General features: G+C 45.3%; 2 protein-coding genes across 2 annotated transcripts in view; both read right to left on the reverse strand.

The window, feature by feature from the left end:
* Window positions 1–2619: 2619 nt before the first annotated feature.
* On the reverse strand, window positions 2620–4201 carry LOC119659130 (protein unc-50 homolog). Its single transcript, XM_038067055.1, has 4 exons — window positions 3786–4201; window positions 3656–3721; window positions 2942–3304; window positions 2620–2885 (listed from the first exon to the last, which is right to left on the reverse strand). Exons 1-4 carry the CDS (start codon window positions 4042–4044, stop codon window positions 2749–2751), a joined length of 825 nt encoding a protein of 274 aa, XP_037922983.1. The 5' UTR covers window positions 4045–4201; the 3' UTR covers window positions 2620–2748.
* Window positions 4202–13245: 9044 nt separating this feature from the next.
* The window catches only part of LOC119659074 (zinc finger MYM-type protein 3), a 39880-nt gene continuing 33707 nt past the window's right edge, over window positions 13246–19418 (reverse strand). Inside the window, exons 9-11 of the mRNA XM_038066986.1 lie at window positions 14415–14544; window positions 14257–14353; window positions 13246–14190 (exon numbers count right to left, since the gene is read on the reverse strand). Of these exons, the coding sequence (XP_037922914.1) occupies window positions 14013–14190; window positions 14257–14353; window positions 14415–14544 (405 nt within the window). The 3' untranslated portion in view covers window positions 13246–14012. The remainder of the gene's footprint in view (window positions 14191–14256; window positions 14354–14414; window positions 14545–19418) is intronic.

Consider the following 19418-nt stretch of genomic DNA (forward strand, 5'->3'; position numbering starts at 1 on the left):
CGAGAAAGATGCCTTCTGGCAACTTCTCGATGAAAAGACTTGTCACGTGCCTGCTGACGATTCCATAATCATTGCCGGTGACCTTAATGGTCATGTGGGTGAAAAGGCAGACGGTAACAGGTGACATGGGGGAAAGGGGTTCGGAGCGCGCAATGAAGGTGGCGAGCGTATAATCGATTTTGCGGACACCCATGACCTTGCACTTATGAATACATGGTTCATGAAACGATTGTCTCATCTTCCCACATTTTATAGTGGGAACAATAAAAAGCAAATCGACTATATTCTCATAAGACGCCAACATTTTACCACTGTCACTGATGGCAAAGTCGTTCCCTATGAGACAATCGCACCTCAACATCGGCCGTTGATTGCTGTCCTGCGAATTAAGCCACCGATAAAACGGCGTGAGGAACGCACTGGCCCGCCGCGCATTAAATGGTGGCGGTTTAGTGAGGAGAAAGAAGAAACGGTCTCACTCATACGATTGCCAACCATTACGAATGTGGAAGAATCATGGAACCAAATGAAAGACACGATCCAGAAAGCGGCCTCTGCAACCCTCGGGGTCACCAAGCCGGGTAAGCGGTACATCAACCGAGATACTTGGCTTTGGAATGATGATGTTGAAATGAAGGTCCGTGAAAAGAAACGCCTCTACCACAAATTTCTCGACGATAAAACGCCTGCTATTTGGCAAATTTATAAGAATGCCAACCGGGAAGCAAAGAAAACGGTCGCTGTCACCCGAGCGAACCATTTCAAAAATCTTTACGATAAACTGGACACTCGGGATGGCGAGAGAGATCTGTATCGACTTGCTAAAAGCCGCGATGAACGCACACAGGATATCGAACACTTTTGTTGTATTAATGACAAGAACGGTACTTTGCTTACCAACCGTCGAGCCGCAACGGATAGATGGCGAGAATACTTCGAGCAGATTTCAACTGAAGAATTTGCTCATCCTCCACTTCCACAATCATTGCCGACATTTGGAGCAGTTCCACCAGTCAGCGCAACTGAAGTCGAGGAGGCAATAAAACAAATGAAATCGGGGAAAGCAACAGGAACTGACGACATCGCATCTGAGGTCTGGAAAGCGAAGAGCTGGGACCCAACACTGTGGCTCAGTGAATTCTTTAACCGGGTTATTCAGGAAGGAAGAACATCATCTGACTGGCAAGAAAGTACCACTGTTTCAATATGGAAAAAGAAAGGTAGCCCAGCAGAATGTTCAAATTACCGTCCGATCCGGTTACTTTCCCATACCATCAAGATTTTTGAATGCATTGTTGACAACCGTATTCGCGAAATCGTTGAAATAACCGTGAATCAAGCTGGATTTGTCAAGAACTGCGGAACTACTGACGCAATACACGCTGCGCGGTTACTCATGGAGAAACACCGTGAGAAGCATCGCCCTCTTTACATTGCCTTTCTGGATCTAGAGAAAGCGTTTGACCGTGTACCACACGAACTCATCTGGTATGCTTTACGACAACACTTCGTGCCAGAAGAACTCGTGCGCTGGGTTCAATTGCTCTACCACGATCCGAAAAGTAAAGTTCGAAGTATGGCGGGTGTATCAAAACCGCTTCGTGTCTCTTTCATCAAGGAGGTGCCCTCTCACCACTCCTCTTTGTCCTTGTTATGGACACCGTCACACGGGATATCCAACGTCCGGCACCTTACACACTGCTTTATGCAGATGATGTTTTCCTAGCATCTGATAGCAAAAATGATCTCGAGCAACTTGTTCAAAAATGGAATGATCGCCTCATGCAACATGGTCTCAGATTGAATTTAAACAAAACTGAATTTTTGACGACCGATCCCCATGAAACAGGCACAATCACTGTCAGCGGCAGTGATCTGCCCAGAACTGAGCGATTTAAATACATCGGGTCAACGCTATCAGCCAATGGAGAACTGCGTTATGAAATTGCTTCACGCATTAACGCAACCTGGATGAAGTGGCGTTCCACAACTGGTGTCCTTTGTGATCGACGTATCAACGAACGTCTCAAATCTAAAATTTACCGCAATGTCGTCCGTCCAGTCGCTCTCTATGGTTCTGAGTGTTGGCCGACCATAAAAGACAATGAACGGCGTCTTGCGGTAATGGAGACGAAGATGCTACGTTGGGCTAGTGGCGTCACACGTTTAGATCACATCCGAAATGACGATATCCGCGATCGTTATGGGGTTGCACCGATCGTGGAAAAGTTGCGAGAGAGGCGTCTTCGATGGTATGGTCACGCAATTCGTGCAAACGAGAATTCACTTGCAAAGATTGGTCTGAACATCGAAGTCGATGTTAAACGACCAAAAGGCAGACCTAAGCAACGGTGGCTTGATACGCTGGATGAGGATTTGTAAGCCTCGAGATTGCACCCAGATCAGGCATTCGATAGAGCCAAATGGCGAAGCCGATCACGACGAGCCGACCCCGCTTGTGAACGGGACAAAGGCTGAAGAAAAAGGTTTAGCCCTTATGTTCAAATTTAGTTGTGTAAGTTTCCGTTTTGTACTACTTTTCAGCACTCCTGCCTTGGAGAGAACTATTCGATACTTTTCCTACCAAACCACCCACAAAGCTGGCAAAAGTGCAAATGATTACTTGTTATCAGTTTATTAACTCTTAGGGAGACAAGAATAATTAAATATTGCTTCTACATGATACATATAAAAAATATACAATTATTTTTCTTTTATTAAGCAAAACAACTTAGGACTACCCTTCTACTAGTAAATTCTGTACTTATAGAAATCTACGAACGAGTAAGTGACATTCCAGGCCATGACGAGAGTCACCACATAGAGGATGAATGCAATTGGGAACCCCAGCAAAATGTAGCGAGTGTTTTTCAAGTGTGGAATACCTGAAAGTATTTAAATTAGTTCAACCAGCCTCGTCGAGCCCTAAATATCTACTCACAATTATATCCTAAGAACGTAATGTAAATATAGTAGCTGAAGGCGAGTAGCCAGAACGTGTTGCCTAGCAGTCTTGACAAAAACAGCTCCGACCGAAGCACCAGCCAACCGTAGAAGAACAATTGGAAAAAGTGCAGGATGACTAAGGGCGGGAAGAATGCATTCAGGTGCACATCGAACGCATAGCCCCACTCGATGTCGGGATCAAGCTGGCTGTTTCTCAGGAATCGATTTGTTACAAGCCAGAAAAATGTTGCAACGATTATTCCGGCGAAGATGCAATCGACGAAAACCACATAGAACACGAACCACAACGTTCTGGCAAAGGTGAGGCCTAGGACCCCAGCGAATGCAAGTGATGTGACTGGAATTAGAGAACGCAGTGTCAATATAGAAACAGTACGACAGCAATGGAGTAATGGAACAGGCTTGCTTAGTTCCAAAATTTGATAGAAAATCCTTGTTCTGAGCAGCTAACCGAAAGCATAATGCCTTCAGTCGGCGACAAACATATGATGTTCCCATTCAACTTCACCAGATTTTTCTTTCAGATTAAGATTTCCCACAAACGCGTCGTTCATCCTGAATAGAAATATTTTCTGTCCAATACATGATAGTGCTCCTTGCGACGCTGAGGATTGCGTAGACCGAGGATTCCGGAATTGACAAACAAAGTTTTCCTCCCGAGATAAGATAAACGTTGACATCTACTTACCACACAAAGACACCACAAGCAGGACTAAGAACGCTGGATCGTCCCGTGCGAACTGAGATTTTGTTTCTATGGAAAAACGAATCATTTCATTCCTTTGCAACTGGAAAAGACAAAACATCAAGGAACCTACGCTTTCTATAGTGAAAGTTACGATAGACCTTCTGTGGCGCTATAAATAAATATAAAACTTGCCACAATGCAAATTCAAAGTCCATCTGGTTAAACTTGAACAGTCGCCGTAGAAATCTATAGCTTTTCGATGTGGCAGACAAACAATTAGCGCTATATTGTGCAGGCGGTGGTAATGGAGATGTACTTCGCGACGCAAAGCCACCGGTCCCCGCGAACGAAGTACTCGTTGACGGTGTCGGTGATGTTGGATATTTCATTTTATCTAACTACACCTGTCAGAATTGAACGGAAATTTCAATTAGACGCTCCAATTTGCAGTAATCCGTAAAACTACTGGATTTTCGCGTAATTCACTGATACGTTAACGTCAGGATACATTGTCATTGTGGCAGCTGTTCGGATGACATTTTAGTGATGTTGGAAATATGAAGATTGTGCTAGAGGGTTATTGTTAATAAGCTTTCTGAATTGGAAGAATTGAAAATTGAATATCAACGACTAGGATATATAAATTAGTTGATTACAACTCAGGCAGCCCTTCTCCCGCCCTCTTCCCCCAACGACAATGATCCTCCCGCGTCAGGAGGGATCCTCTTCGCCGATGACACCATCCTATATGCGAGTGGTCTCAGGCCCTCAATAGCCTCCCTCTGTCTCAATATCCTAACCAATAGGGTCATCGCTTATTTCAACCGGTGGGCCCTTACCGTTAATTCCCTTAAGTCTGAGGTTATTTGCTTCAGAAACCCCAGTGGGAAGTGCCACTGGCGCACAGTTCCAGACAGCAAAAACCTGCATTTACGCATTGCTAACCACACTCTCAAGCCGAAATCAAGTATTAAATACCTGGGAATCTCCCTCAACAACAAACTCAAATCCAACCCTCACGTTAGATCTGCTATCGCCAAGGCCTCTAAGGCCTCAGCTGCCTTAAAAAACCTCCTCTCATCCCGGGCCCTGTACCCTGCCACCAAAACCCTTTTATACAAGACTCTCATTCGTCCAATCCTGACCTATGGTTTCCCAGCATGGGCTACCATGTCACCGAACGTAGCAGAACCCCTCCAACGCTTTGAAAGGACGATACTCAGCCAGGCCAAATACAGAAGGCCAAACCTAAAATTTCACCAAAACTCTCTTCTGTACGATCTTTCCGGGGTTTGCCCCATAATTCCGCACATGATCAAGTTGTCGCACGTCAGACTGAAAAAGTGGCTGCCCCACCCTAACCCGCTGATAAAAAATCTCGCGAAACGCAATGCACTATTACGAGAGCAGAGGTACTACTTGTCAGGGCTGACTCTCCTCTCGGACACTAACTCTCCTCTCAACCATCACGCCTCCCCTCCTTTTATCAAAACTCCTCCCCGGACTTTCACAGAGGCTAACCGCGTAAGTCCAATGTTCTGGCAGTCAATCCCCCGCCCAGGTGTAGATCACCTTCTATCATTTTTTCGTTACTTAGTCCAGATTAAGACAATAGACACTAATTAGCCTGTACATAATGTAATACCTCCAAGCATTAATTTCTTCCCTAAATTAAGGTCCCTCCTTCTACCAATTAAGCCCCACAATCCCACAGTCCTTTTCATCCCTCTCTCCTTGGGTCACTGCCTCGCACAGGCCCAAATCGAGTAAAAGGTAGCCCTTTCTCAGAATGCTAACACCATTGAGAAAGGACTGCGCTTTACTCCAATTCCGTTAATCAATCCTGTCCACCGGTGCCTAAAAACTCCCTTTTTCCCGTTTCCCAGTACGGAGTACTATTTTGTATTGTTTGTTTAGTTGTAAGTTATAAATTATCCTTAGGTCTAAGGACATGTTATACCAAATGAGCACTGACATGCACCACCTTTTCACTTTATAACATGTAACCGGCTAGGCCGGATATCTCCGTAGGTTAGCGTTACATACTTAGTTAGTCACGCTTGAGCTTTTAAGTTATTATTCCTTTTGGACCGCACATGTATTTCTTTTCTTTGCTCAATAAATAAATCTGAAATCTGTTGATTGAGGCTAATCGTTCAACAAAACAGACGCCAAGCAGATACACCGAGTAGAACATTGATTTGGAGACAATTATAAACGCTTTGCAAAAAAAAAAACAACCCATAAGCAGGTGATAGAGCTACGTATTTTTCTTATAATTTCTTAATCGCTATTATAAGTATAAATAAGCTAGTATCGAAAATATGTTAAAACCACCCGAGTTTTTTAGAAACGGTGTTCACAGTGTGATGCTGCCAGTTCATAACATGCTTTATTTACCAAGGCCACATTAGCCTTCTAATGAATTGTTGCGAATGGGTGGACAACCGATACGACGGAGGTAAACGATATTTTCGACCTTGTAATTTCTAATACATATACCCCTGGTGGGGTATAGCGCGTCAACTACAACTACGTGCCATCGCGCGGGGTTACATGAAATGCACTGCTCCTCTGCTGTTTTGCGCCAAGGGTCCCTGGCGGCTCACTCGTCAGGCATCTTGGGAGAGTGGATTCCAATGTATGGCATGGTCCACAATGTTATTATCGCCCTTCCTTAATATGTGACCTATCAACTGCCACTTCTGCTCTCTTATCACATTGCATACGAGTGCCAAGCCTGTGCGCCGACCAAGTTGCTCGTTTGAGATAATGTCAGGCCAGCGTACTCCGATGATACGACGCAGATTGATTGGTTAATGTTGAACTTAGGGGGTTGCAGCTCCCCAACCCTGCGAAAAGTAGTGGACGTAACACGCAAGTGAACGTAAGCAACCATCAGATGGTGATCCCTTTCGAGGCCGATGTCAGCGCCTCTCTTGTTAGACACATCCAGAAGACAAATCCTGATCCCGAAGTGGTCAATCTGATTGCTTGTACGGCGTCGGTCAATTGAAACCCAACTAGCAATTGTGATTTTTATTAACCTTGACCGAAATCTCCCAGGTTAAGAGGAAGTACCTTGCGATAATCGTCAAAAGCACCCGACACTGGATCCGCATCTGCTATCACTCAGCTTTCCAGAGTACAAAAGCACATTGCCGTAAGAGGGAGAGGAGTACCCTCCAGAGTCCCACCATCTTATTTCGCTTAGGTCCAAAATTTCCAGTTTATATCGCTGGGATTCCCGCTTAAGTTGGAGAAAGCGAGCATTCTGAGGATCCTCGGTATCGTTGTCGTTATGTGCACTTTCCAGTAGCCAGTCGTAGTCCATTTACGATAGCCAAAGGTCGTTACCGTGAGCTCAGTCTCTATCCGAGGTATGTATTCTAAAATCGCGCCGTATTCCAGTAGATGTTTCCCAGTGCCCTCTCGCCTCTCTCCCTCTTTTTTTTCATGGGCAGCAGGGTCCACTACTAAATCTGAATCAATGAACGAATAATAATAAACTAGCCAAAAGTCAGAATAGAATAGAATAGAATAGAAGGACAGACGATACCACACAATGGACCAGGTAGAAATATTGAAATAAAATCATTGACCTTAAGGAAGTTTTATTTCAAAGCATGGCATATAACTATCAATAACAGCTACCTGCCCAGAATAAGCGACTTCTGTATCTCGGAACGGCACTCTCAGCTAATGGTGAACTACGCCATGAAATAGCTTCACCCTTAAATACTGCCTGAGTGAAGTGCCGCTCCACAACTTGAGTCTCTTCGTCGATGCATCAATGAACGGCGTCGATATGGTGTTGTTCCATTGTGGAGAACTTACCAGGGATGGGCTTTCCATGATATTTTCAGTTACGTCTCTGTGGATTTACGTGAATACCTGTCTCGTGGACCTAATCCCGCGGTCTTTTTGAGACAAGGATTGATTTTGTGATCACAGTCGGAGCCTCGCTAAGACAAGCACAACGGTGCCAGTCGATACTTAGTGCATGGCTCAGCATTCATAGTGTTGGAGGCAAGACCTAACCAAATCTCTACGGAACTATGGAATACGGTTGAAACACAATACCTCGTTTTAAGCCCGAAGGTCTCTGTTCGCTTGAACGCAACCACCATCCTCATTAAACTCCCACTAGGGGCTCAACCGCAGCAGCCGAGCTAAACGCACATGCAACAAGAATTTTCTTGTGTGAATTCAGGGGCTACCCCGGTTCCCATAGTATCAGTATACCTTGGTAAGGTTTCATGACATACTGCCACTTCAGATGAGTCCCCGTGCAGACTCGGGTGTAATCGCTCTGATTAGGCCTTTGGAGCATTCGATTACTTCATCATGACCAGCAAACCAAAGTGAATAAAGCGTCTCCTGTGCCTCCACTATGGAGGTGCTCTTCGGCCATTTGTTTTGCTTTGGCCGACAGGGTTGCTCACCCGTTTTTCTCACCGCCACCTCTATAATATGGGCAGATAATACGCGCCGAAACGGCGAGGGCGATAGATAGTGATTTTCAGCACTTTCGATTTAACCCGAACGGAGCTTATGTTTGGGCGTATAGAGGAGTCCGATCTAAACGAGGCGGGAGGTAATTCCGTACCTACTCCACATAAGGGTTTATGGGGACTATAGATTGCAGTAAAATTATGTTTCTAAGGAGGCTTTGGTTATTAAGTAAATACAGGCAGATGTTTGTTGAGGAATTTTGTTATATGTGATTATGACTTCCATCATGTTGAGCATGGGAAAAATTTATTTTTATTTCTGTCTTTTTAATCTAGACCGAAAATCTTCATCTTCTCAACTTCGTCGATTTTCATGTGTATACTTCAAGTATGTACTGCTGTACAACTGATCGCAGCTCAACCATTTTCGCCAATAATCGTTTCTTTTTTGTTGCATCAAATGGAAGAAAGGTGGTGAAACCTTATTGAGACCACACACATTCCACCGTTGTGGATAGCCAAAAAGAAGGTTCAGTCGTAACGTTCCCTTCTACTTTGCTTTGGCTCCGCTCTACCTTTTCGTCGATGGAGTCAATGTCCTCACACCTACTGTCAAAAGCCACTGCCACTTCTTACCTTTTTTGCCGTGGATTTCAGTCCTTTTGAGAGTTTAGTATGGATATTCGGCACCTATCCTTCGAAATGTTTAAATTTTTGCAACTAATGCTCTACTGTCTGGGTCGCATATAACATATCAATCTACATTTTACATGATGTGCCTTAAAAGTCCACCATCTCACGGAACATAATTGTTTTCTCGTTTCTTTTAGCTATTTCTTCCTTTGATGATCGCATGACTCCTAAAGGACTCTAGCCAGCAAATGGAAGTACAGTCTGTCAAGTAAGAGCGTGGTCGACTTCACCGACAGATAATCTAAGATTTCGCTCTAATTCCTTCGCGAGCCGATAGAGGGAAGCTTTGTCCTTGATGCATTGTCAACAAAGATTCAGTTGTCGTTGATCTTTTGAAAGAGAATCACGTTAAACGCCATGAGTGCTAAGTACGTGTCGCGCTACGAGGCTGTGTTCCTTTGCATCCACCCGAAAGGTCCCAAAATATCGACGAAGCCTCTGTTGACTGAAAAACATGTGACAAAGCGACTCGCTTGAGCGCATGAGAATATTGATAGAGATTTTGAAAATGTCATTTTTACTGATGAATGTTCTATATGGGCACGTTCTGTCCTCACGCGAGCCTGGTCAACTTCCACCAATAGGCTTGTTCAGCGGACCGTAAAACATGGAATAAAGGTGCATCTTTGGGGCCGCTTCTCAAAGCAGGGATTCGGCACTTTTCACCTCTTTACTGGCAACCTAAATGCCGAGAAAATGATAAAAATCTACAAAAATAATTTACTGCCATCTGCCAAACGATGTTTCATCACAAGAAATGAAGATTGGATTCTGCAGGAGGACAACGATCCTAAACACCGCAGCAAGGTCTGTACTCAGTGGAAGACTCAATCTGGCATCGTTACATTGGATTGGCCGTCGCAGTCGCCCGAAGCAAACCCTATTGAAAATGTGTGGGCACATATTAAACGGAAGCTTCGTGGAAGACGCACGTACACTTTCAAGCAGTTGTCTTATGAAATTCGTCGGATCTGGAGATCCTTGCCACTAGACTACGCCGTCAAATTAACTCCGCCATGCTATTAACATAGTATGCTGGTCCCAAGCCCAGGTAAAGGAGGAGGGTTTGAGGCAAGGTACTCTCTACTATCCTCAGTAAAACAAAAATAAAATGCTGAGATCAGGGAAAGAGATAAATAGAGTATAGTTGGAGTTATTCTACTATGCTAAATCCTACCTGATCTCTCTTGGTGACAGGCCCCGCGACAGGTCGACCAAGAAAATGCATAGAATGTCGTTACAAACATTATGATCGGATTAAGTCACAGGCCTCGGAGAAATGCTAGGGCGTCCACCTCAGTCGACGCGGCAGGACGGGCCCCGGCCCTGTCGAGAAATGGGCAAGGGTTCTTGACGCATGGACGGCGTCAGGACGTAAGCAAGTTAGTCCGAACACAACGAACAAAACAAATACCTGTCTGCACGCTAAATGTTGGTACCCTAACTGGAAAGACCGAGGAACTCGCAAGAGCCCTCCGGAAAAAGTGCATTGACATCTGCGCTCTGCAAGAAACCCGATGGTCTGGTTCCAAAAGTTGCGACATTGAACGCGAACGCGATTAAAATGGCTACAAACTTCTCTATTTTGGTATCCCACACACTCAATATGGTGTTGGCATTGCCATCTCAGAGGGTTTCCGTGATGCCATTAAAGCAGTCGAACGATTTGATGATCGGCTGATGAAGCTCACCATTATATCAGCTGATCGCACTATTCACTTCTTCGCCGCGTATGCACCACAGACAGGTCGACCTGATGCCGAGAAAGATGCCTTCTGGCAACTTCTCGATGAAAAGACTTGTCATGTGCCTGCTGACGATTACATAATCATTGCCGGCGACCTTAATGGTCATGTGGGTGAAAGGGCAGACGGTAACAGGTGCCATGGGGGAAAGGGGTTCGGAGCGCACAATGAAGGTGGCGAGCGTATAATCGATTTTGCGGACACCCATGACCTTGTACTTATGAATACATGGTTCATCAAACGATTGTCTCATCTTCCCATATTTTATAGTGGGAACAATAAAACGCAAATCGACTATATCCTCATAAGACGCCAACATTTTACCACTGTCACTGATTGCAAAGTCGTTCCCTATGAGACCATCGCACCTCAACATCGGCCGTTGATTGCTGTCCTGCGAATTAAGCCACCGATAAAACGGCCTGAGGAACGCACTGGCCCGCCGCACATTAAATGGTGGCGATTTGGTAAGAAGAAAGAAGCAAAGGGTCTCACTCATACGATTGCCAACCATTACGAATGTGGAAGAATCATGGAACCAAATGAAAGACACGATCCACAAAGCGGCCTCTGCAACCCTCGGGGTCACCAAGCCGGGTAAGCGATACATTAACCGAGATACTTGGCTTTGGAATGATGATGTTGAAATGAAGGTCCGTAAAAAGAAACGCCTCTACCACAAATTTCTCGACGATAAAACGCCTGCTAATTGGCAAATTTATAAGAATGCCAACCGGGATGCAAAGAAAGAGGTCGCTGTCACCCGAGCGAACCATTTCAAAAATCTTTACGATAAACTGGACACTCGGGATGGCGAGAGAGATCTGTATCGACTTGCTAAAAACCGTAATGAACGCACACAGGATATCGAACACTTCTGTTGTGTTAATGACAAGAACGGTACTTTGCTTACCAACCGTCGAGCCGCAACGGATAGATGGCGAGAATACTTCGAGCAAATTTCAATTGAAGAATTTGCTCATCCTCCACTTCCACAATCACTACCGACATTTGGAGCAGTTCCACCAGTCAGCGCAACTGAAGTCGAGGAGGCAATAAAACAAATGAAATCGGGGAAAGCAACAGGACCTGACGACATCGCATCTGAGCTCTGGAAAGCGAAGAGCTGGGGCCCAACACTGTGGCTCAGTGAATTCTTTAACCGGGTTATTCAGGAAGGAAGAATACCATCTGACTGGCAAGAAAGTACCACTGTTCCAATATGGAAAAAGAAAGGTAGCCCAGCAGAATGTTCAAATTACCGTCCGATCCCGTTACTTTCCCATACCATGAAGATTTTTCAACGCATTCTTGACAACCGTATTCGCGAAAGCGTGGAAATAACCGTGAATCAAGCTGGATTTGTCAAGAACTGCGGAACTACTGACGCAATACACGCTGCGCGGTTACTCATGAAGAAACACCGTGAGAAGCATCGCCCTCTTTACATTGCCTTTCTGGATCTAGAGAAAGCGTTTGACCGTGTACCACACGAACTCATCTGGTATGCTTTACGACAACACTTCGTGCCAGAAGAACTCGTGCGCTGGGTTCAATTGCTCTATCACGATCCGAAAAGCAAAGTTTGAAGTATGGCGGGTGTATCAAAACCGCTTCGTGTCTCTGTTGGTGTTCATCAAGGAAGTGCCCTCTCACCACTCCTCTTTGTCCTTGTTATGGACACCGTCACACGGGATATCCAACGTCCAGCGCCCTACACACTGCTTTATGCAGATGATGTTTTCCTAGCATCTGATAGCAAAAATGATCTCGAGCAACTTGTTCAAAAATGGAATGATCGCCTCATGCAACACGGTCTCAGATTGAATTTAAACAAAACTGAATTTTTGACGACCGATCCCCATGAAACAGGCACAATCACTGTCAGCGGCAGTGATCTGCTCAGAACTGAGCGATTTAAGTACCTCGGGTCAGCGCTATCAGCCAATGGAGAGCTGCGTTATGAAAATGCTTCACGCATTAACGCAACCTAGATGAAGTGGCGTTCCACAACTGGTGTCCTTTGTGATCGACGTATCAACGAACGTCTCAAATCTAAAATTTACCGCAATGTCGTCCGTCCAGTCGCTCTCTATGGATCTGAGTGTTGGCCGACCATAAAAGACAATGAACGGCGTCTTGCGGTAATGGAGACGAAGATGCTACGTTGGACTAGTGGCGTCACACGTTTAGATCACATCCGAAATGAGGATATCCGCGATTGTTATGGGGTTGCACCGATCGTGGAAAAGTTGCGAGAGAGGCGTCTTCGATGGTATGGTCACGCAGTTCGTGCAAACGAGAATTCACTTGCCAAGATTGGTCTGAACATCGAAGTCGATGGTAAACGACCAAAAGGCAGACCTAAGCAACGGTGGCTTGATACGCTGGATGGGGATTTAAAAGCCTCGAGATTGCACCCAGGTCAGGCATTCGATAGAGCCAAATGGCGAAGCCGATCACGACGAGCCGACCCCGCTTGTGAACGGGACAAAGGCTGAAGAAAAAGAAGAAGATCAAATAAATTTTTTTATAAATTAACACGACCACGCTCTTACTTGACAGACTGTAAATGAACCGTCAATGATTCCGCACTATCAATCGGCAAATTATATAGGATGTAGTTTTCTTCCCGCATTTTGAAAAGATTGAATCTGAATCACTTCCACCAAAGTACCACTGCACAGAAAAACAGGACTTTTATATAATACAATTCCAGAAAAAAATAGAAAATTTATTGTAATGCTAGATGTGTATAAGTGTTCTTAAGTTCTTAATATATATTTATTGTTTGAAGTGATGTGCTACTGCCTCTTGGGAGATTTATTACGTTTCTCTAATATTCACGAAAGTTGCACTTATGAGACGCATCTATATATGTACGTGTTTTATGATGAAATGAGAATGTATATTTTCAGCCGAAATTTTATGAATTGTTTGTTGTTCTCTTTTTTTTTCTGGGGAACTCATAAAAGTGAGAAAATGTTGTCGCAATGATTGCTTGCCGACAAAATCACCTTCGCTTATGCATAAAAAAACAATTTCGTCACTTCCTGCGTGACCATTGCAGAAATATATAAAATATACTTCATACAAATCAGATTGTTTTCTAAAATATTTAAACTTAATTTTTATTTGCTTCTCAATTATATATAATAACTACAACTATGTTTTACCGCACGGATTTATCGAAACAAAGGTTTAACGAAACTAGTAATCAATTATCTTATCATGATTGCAAAAAACTTAGGTTTTCAATAAATTTTCCTTGTAACCATCTCTCTGAATATCAGTTAAGACTAAAAATAAAGATATTTATGGAATATGCTGTATATATACAATATTTTCACATATTTGTGTCACTGCGTACCGCATTTAATGAATGCTAAATAAATGAATGTTTTATCCTAGTTTCCTCTAACTTACAGATTGTTTTTAATCCTCTTTATTTGTTATGCATTGAGCTTATTGACTGCTAAGTAGCGCTACGTTAATTTCTTTAACCATCTTAACACGATGCAACATTTTATTCAAAGATTCACGACTCAGAGGTTGTGTTGAATACCACACTGGAGAGTCAGGGACACATGACCGTTCTGGCTGAAGATAAAATACATCGCTGCGCGTTTTGACACTTTCGGGACTGAAAAGGACACGGGTTTCCATATTTGCACTTGAACCGATTAAGACAACTTTGAAAACAACTTACCACTTGGATAAATAGAATTCATACAACTTTACAGGGCACCGTAGTGGATTACTTTCGTTCTCTTGTTGTTCGTAGACTTTCTTCTTGCGAGGATTATCTGAAATTCAAATTTGAAATGAGGAAAAAAAAAAGTTTTGAAATTATTGTTTCGCATATACCTGGAGTGGTTTGTGGCGGATAGAAACGTAAAAGTACGTTTCGAGTACTTTGATTTTGCTTGCTGGCAGGGTTCCGCTTCCAGTGTTTCATAATATGTGAGAATGATAGCTGCATGTGCTCATCGACGGTCTGTAAAATTTGTAAAAGCAAAAAATATATAAATTACACTTGAAAACTGGACCTAAGCAATTAAAAGTTCAACCGCAGCGAAAAGACAATACAACTCTTTGGGAAATGAAGTTGCTGCGTCACATCACTCCGCTTCCAGATGAAACCTAAGGGTTTCAGCGACTGAATCCGGAACTGTGTTCCCCATCATTCCGCGAAGCGAACGCGACCTTGTTTTGGGACGCACACGGGCTTCAGCCTAGATAAGGAGACCGTCTTTTTGTGTCCTTCGAACTTGAGTTGGAAGAAATGCTCTCCCCGCTCGAGAACACGGTACAGGCCTTCATATGGAGGCTGCAGTAGTTTCCGGATAGCATCCGTCCTGACCGGGACTTGTGTGCACGTGTTCAGCCCCTTGGGCGCGCAGGCAGATGCGAACGAGTGTCGGGTGGGAGGTGTGGCTTTGATGCGTCAAAGATTGTCTTTCAGCAGGCGCAGCAATCCCGACTCTGTAAGATCCGATCTCTTGTCGAAGACCGGATCACTTGGGAGCCTTGGGTTCTCCCCGTATACCAGCTCCGCGGGACTGGCAGCAAATTTCTCTCGGCGGGTTGTTCGTAGGCCGAGTAGGACGGATCGTCGCGTGCCATAATGGCGGCTTTCAGCGTCCGGTGCCAGCGTTCTAGCATCTCATTGGATTGCAGGCGGTATGCCGTAGTCCGGTGGCGTTTGAAACCCAGAAGTTTGCCTAACACCGAGAAAAGGGTGGACTCAAATTGCATTCCCTGGTCAGTGATGACCACTGCAGGGACGCCAAAGCGAGGTATCCACTCTCGACAGAGGGCTTCGGCACATGATTGCGCCGTAATGTCTTTCAGAGGTATTGCCTCAGGCCACCGCGTAAACCTGTCGATGATTGTGAGGCAATACTTGTAACCGTGCGAGTCTCGCAAAGGCCCTACTATGTCGAGTTGTATCGTGTGGAAACGCTTGGTAGTGTGGGGAAATGAGCCCACTTCTTTCCTTACATGCCTGGAGACTTTACACTTCTGGCATGCGATGCACTCTCTGGCCAAGCAATTGACATCCTTATTCATAAAGGGCCAGAAGTATTTCTCGGTGACTAGCCGATTCGTTGTCCTGACGCCTGGATGCGCCAAGTCGTGAACTGCGTGGAACACTTCCTTGCGAAAGGTGGCCGGAATGTATGGCCGAGATCCCTTTTCCGAGTCTTCGCAACAGAGAGAGAGGTTTGAGCCGAAGATGGGCAACTACCGAAATTTGTATTTAGGGTTGGATTTGAGACTCTGAAGTGGTGCGTCATCCTCCTGCGCCTTGGCAATAGCCGAGAAATCGAGTGAGACGGAGATGTTAACCTCAGAGACACGAGACAAAGCGTCAGCAACTATGTTGTCATTGCCGGACACGTGTTGGATGTCTGACGCAAACTGGCTTATAAAGCTCAGGTGTCGAAGCTGACGAGGGGACGCTTTGTCGGGCTTTTGTTCCAAAGCATACGTGAGAGGCTTATGGTCCGTGAACCCTGTGAACGTCCTGCATTCTAGAGAGAAGCGGAAGTATTTAATGTTCAAGTACGCGGCGAGCAGTTCTCGATCGTAGGTGCTGTAGTTCCGTTGAGCGGGGTTCAACCGCTTAGAGAAGAAGCTTAACGGCTGCCAGACCTGATTCACCTTTTGGTGAAGAGCAGCACCTACTGCGATATCAGAGGCATCAACAAAAATGACTAGGGGTGCATCTTGTAGAGGGAATGCCAAGAGTGTAGCGTCAGCCAGTTGTTGACGGGATTTATCAAAAGCGCGGACAACCTTCGCAGAACCTGACATGACTGCGAATTATTTTGAGTGTAAATCCACCCATACTTTGGGCCAAATCTTGACCAGAGCTGAACATATTTTGTTTAAGGATTAATATCCGCCTAATATTTTTGAAGTTTGGATACTAAGCTTTAAAGAGGGGTCCGTGGACCAAAAAAAGAGGAAGTAAGTTCATCATTGGCCCATACCAAAGAGGCTTCACTCCAGATAAATCAGCAACAGATCAGATTTTGTCTCTGCGGCAAGCGATGGAAAAATTATTGGAATATGGACAACTGTTGCACCATCTGTTCATCGACTTTATAGCCGCCTATGATAGCATAGCCAGGGTAAAACTGTACACGGCAATGAGAGAATTCGGTATCCCGACGAAATTAATAAGACTGACTAGGCTGACCCTGACCAGTGTGCGAGGCCAGATAAAAGCAGCAGGATCACTCTCAAGACCATTCGACATCAACAACGGTCTACGACAAGGGGATGCGCTATCATGCGTCCTCTTTAACCAGGCCCTTGAGAAAATGATCCGTGATGCTGAGGTAAATACAAGAGGTACGATCCTCTTCAAGTCCACCCAACTACTGGCCTATGCTGACGATATCGACATCATGGGAAGAACGACCCGAGATGTACAAACTGCCTTCATCGAGATCGAGCAGGCGGTAATCGGCGCGAGATCTTGGGCTGCACATCAATGAAGGCAAGACAAAATATATGGTGGCAACGTCAGCACCGAAGACGAATCAACCAACAACATCAAACCGCACTGGTCAAACACAAACACGAAGAAGAATAAGGATAGGAGAATACAACTTTGAGACCGTTGACAATTTCTCCTATCTAGGGTCGAAAATCACAACCGATAACAACTACGATGATGAAATCCGCGCACGGTTGTTGTCAGCCAACAGAGCCTATTTCAGCTTACAAAGACTGTTCCGCTCGAAACGTCTCACCATAGGGTCAAAGCTCTTACTGTACAAGACTATGATCTTGCCAGTCCTCATGTATTCCTCGGAAACTTGGGTTCTTAGCAAGAAAAATTGCGAACTCTTGGCCGCGTTCGAGAGAAGAATTCTCCGAAGAATTTTTGGCCCCCTACATGAGGATGGACGATTCCGTAGCCTACACAATGACGAAATCTATGAGCGATACCATGACCGTCCGGTTGTGGATAAAATCCGGCTCAATAGGTTACGGTGGGCGGGTCACTTAATCCGTATGGATGAGGATGATCCCACCCGGAAAGTCTTTAAGGGCAATATCTATGGTAGAAAAAGAAGACGAGGCAGACCCTGCCTAAGATGGAGCGATGGCGTGGGCCAGGACGCCAGACAGCTTTTAGGGATATCGAATTGGTGGACCTCGGCGCAAAACCGGGATGTCTGGAGTTCCTTATTAAGGCAGGCCTAGACCGGATACCGGTTGTTGCGCCGTTGATGATGATGAAGTTGCTCGCCATTGGGTCCGGTCCAACATCAAGTAGATGCAGGCTAAGGATTCCTCAATCTTTAAACAAAAAATGAATATATTTTTAATCTTTATGTTATATATGATTTTGTAGTATATCTTATATAAAATTATATGTGCAATTTCGATTTTTCAAAAAAAAAGTCAGGAAAAAACGCGCTCGAAGTAATTTTCTTAGTTTATCGTGTTGTTAGGAAACAATCACGCGAGAAGCTGCAGTCCTTTATCGTTAAATTGATACAAAAGGGCTCTAGTCAGAGAGCAGTTGCCAAGGAACTCAGCATCTCGCAGTCCGACTCCTTAACACGAACCGCGTTGCAAAAAACAAGGCTAGCAGATATCCGAGGAAATCAACTGAGACCCAAGACCCTCTGCAAGCCCGTATTGTGTGAAAAGATCCGTTTAAAATGGTGTCCGCATATCTCAGATTAGGACGACAACTGGAAGTTGGGAATCATGGCGGGTACGGCTAGAATTATTTCGCGATGGACAATGAAATCTATTTATGTGACATTATGATGTACCTCGATGCATTCAAAACCAATTGCTTTCCAAAACACTCGAAATCTATTAACATCAGAAAAAAACTGTTACGCAAGATTATGACTCGCGAAATAGCGCGTTGAACGGAGTGTCAAAGGCTGAACCGCCACATCTTATAGTTCGGCGAATTAAGGGTAGGTAGGTATCAGTGGCCGCTCCGAGGAGCTCAATTAGCGCTTTGGTGCTCCGTTTTGATGCCACAAACTCCTACGACCGTGACTGTTGTTATAGAAACAGGGAAGCAGAGTCCAGCCGGTTCGGATCTTCAGAGTCAGCCCGTAGCATTCACGAAGGAAAGCAGCTCTCCGACCCTGCAGCTGGAAATCTCACCGAGGTCCACAAAGAATGGTTTACCCAGTGTTCGCAGCCTGACTCGAGCCAGAGCCGGGCAATCGCAGAAAAAGTGCATGAGGGTTGTAGGGTAAGTCGAGCCTAGCGGCATGGTCCCCTATGGGCCAGTGTCCCGTGCAGACCGCCGCAATCTTGAGTGCATTTGTACGCGTCTGGCACAGGAGCTCTCGTGATCGAGCTATGTTATAAGCGGGCCAAATTCTCCTTGATTTGGCACAGCTTGTAAGCTCTCGCCATCTCAGGCCCGCGGCCGCCAGGTAGTGCGAGTAGACTCGGCCCCCGACAGCCGCCAGGGGAACACCGACTGCATTCCCCGAGGGACTGCCAAGAGCAGAGCCTTGCCTGGCCAATCCGTCAGCCCGCTCATTCCCCTCTATGTTCCTATGCCCGGGAACCCAGAGGAGAGTGATCTTAAGCGTGCCGCCCAGATGGTTGAGCGTGTCTCTGCACTGCCCCACCAACCGGGAAGATGTCGTCGTTGAATACAAGGCCTTGATGGCCGCTTGGCTGTCGGTCAGAATGGCTATGTTACGCTTGGGGCTCGAATCACGCTCCAGCCATCGACAGACTTCCAATATCGCCAGTACTTCCGCCTGGAATACACTGGCGAAACCTGGGAGACCATACGACTTGGATACACCGTGTGTATTCGACAAAAACCCCCGCGCCGACTCCATAGGCCATCTTTGATCCGTC

This window comes from Hermetia illucens, chromosome 6, assembly GCF_905115235.1.
Source record: "Hermetia illucens chromosome 6, iHerIll2.2.curated.20191125, whole genome shotgun sequence".
Classification (NCBI taxonomy): Eukaryota; Metazoa; Arthropoda; class Insecta; order Diptera; family Stratiomyidae; genus Hermetia; species Hermetia illucens.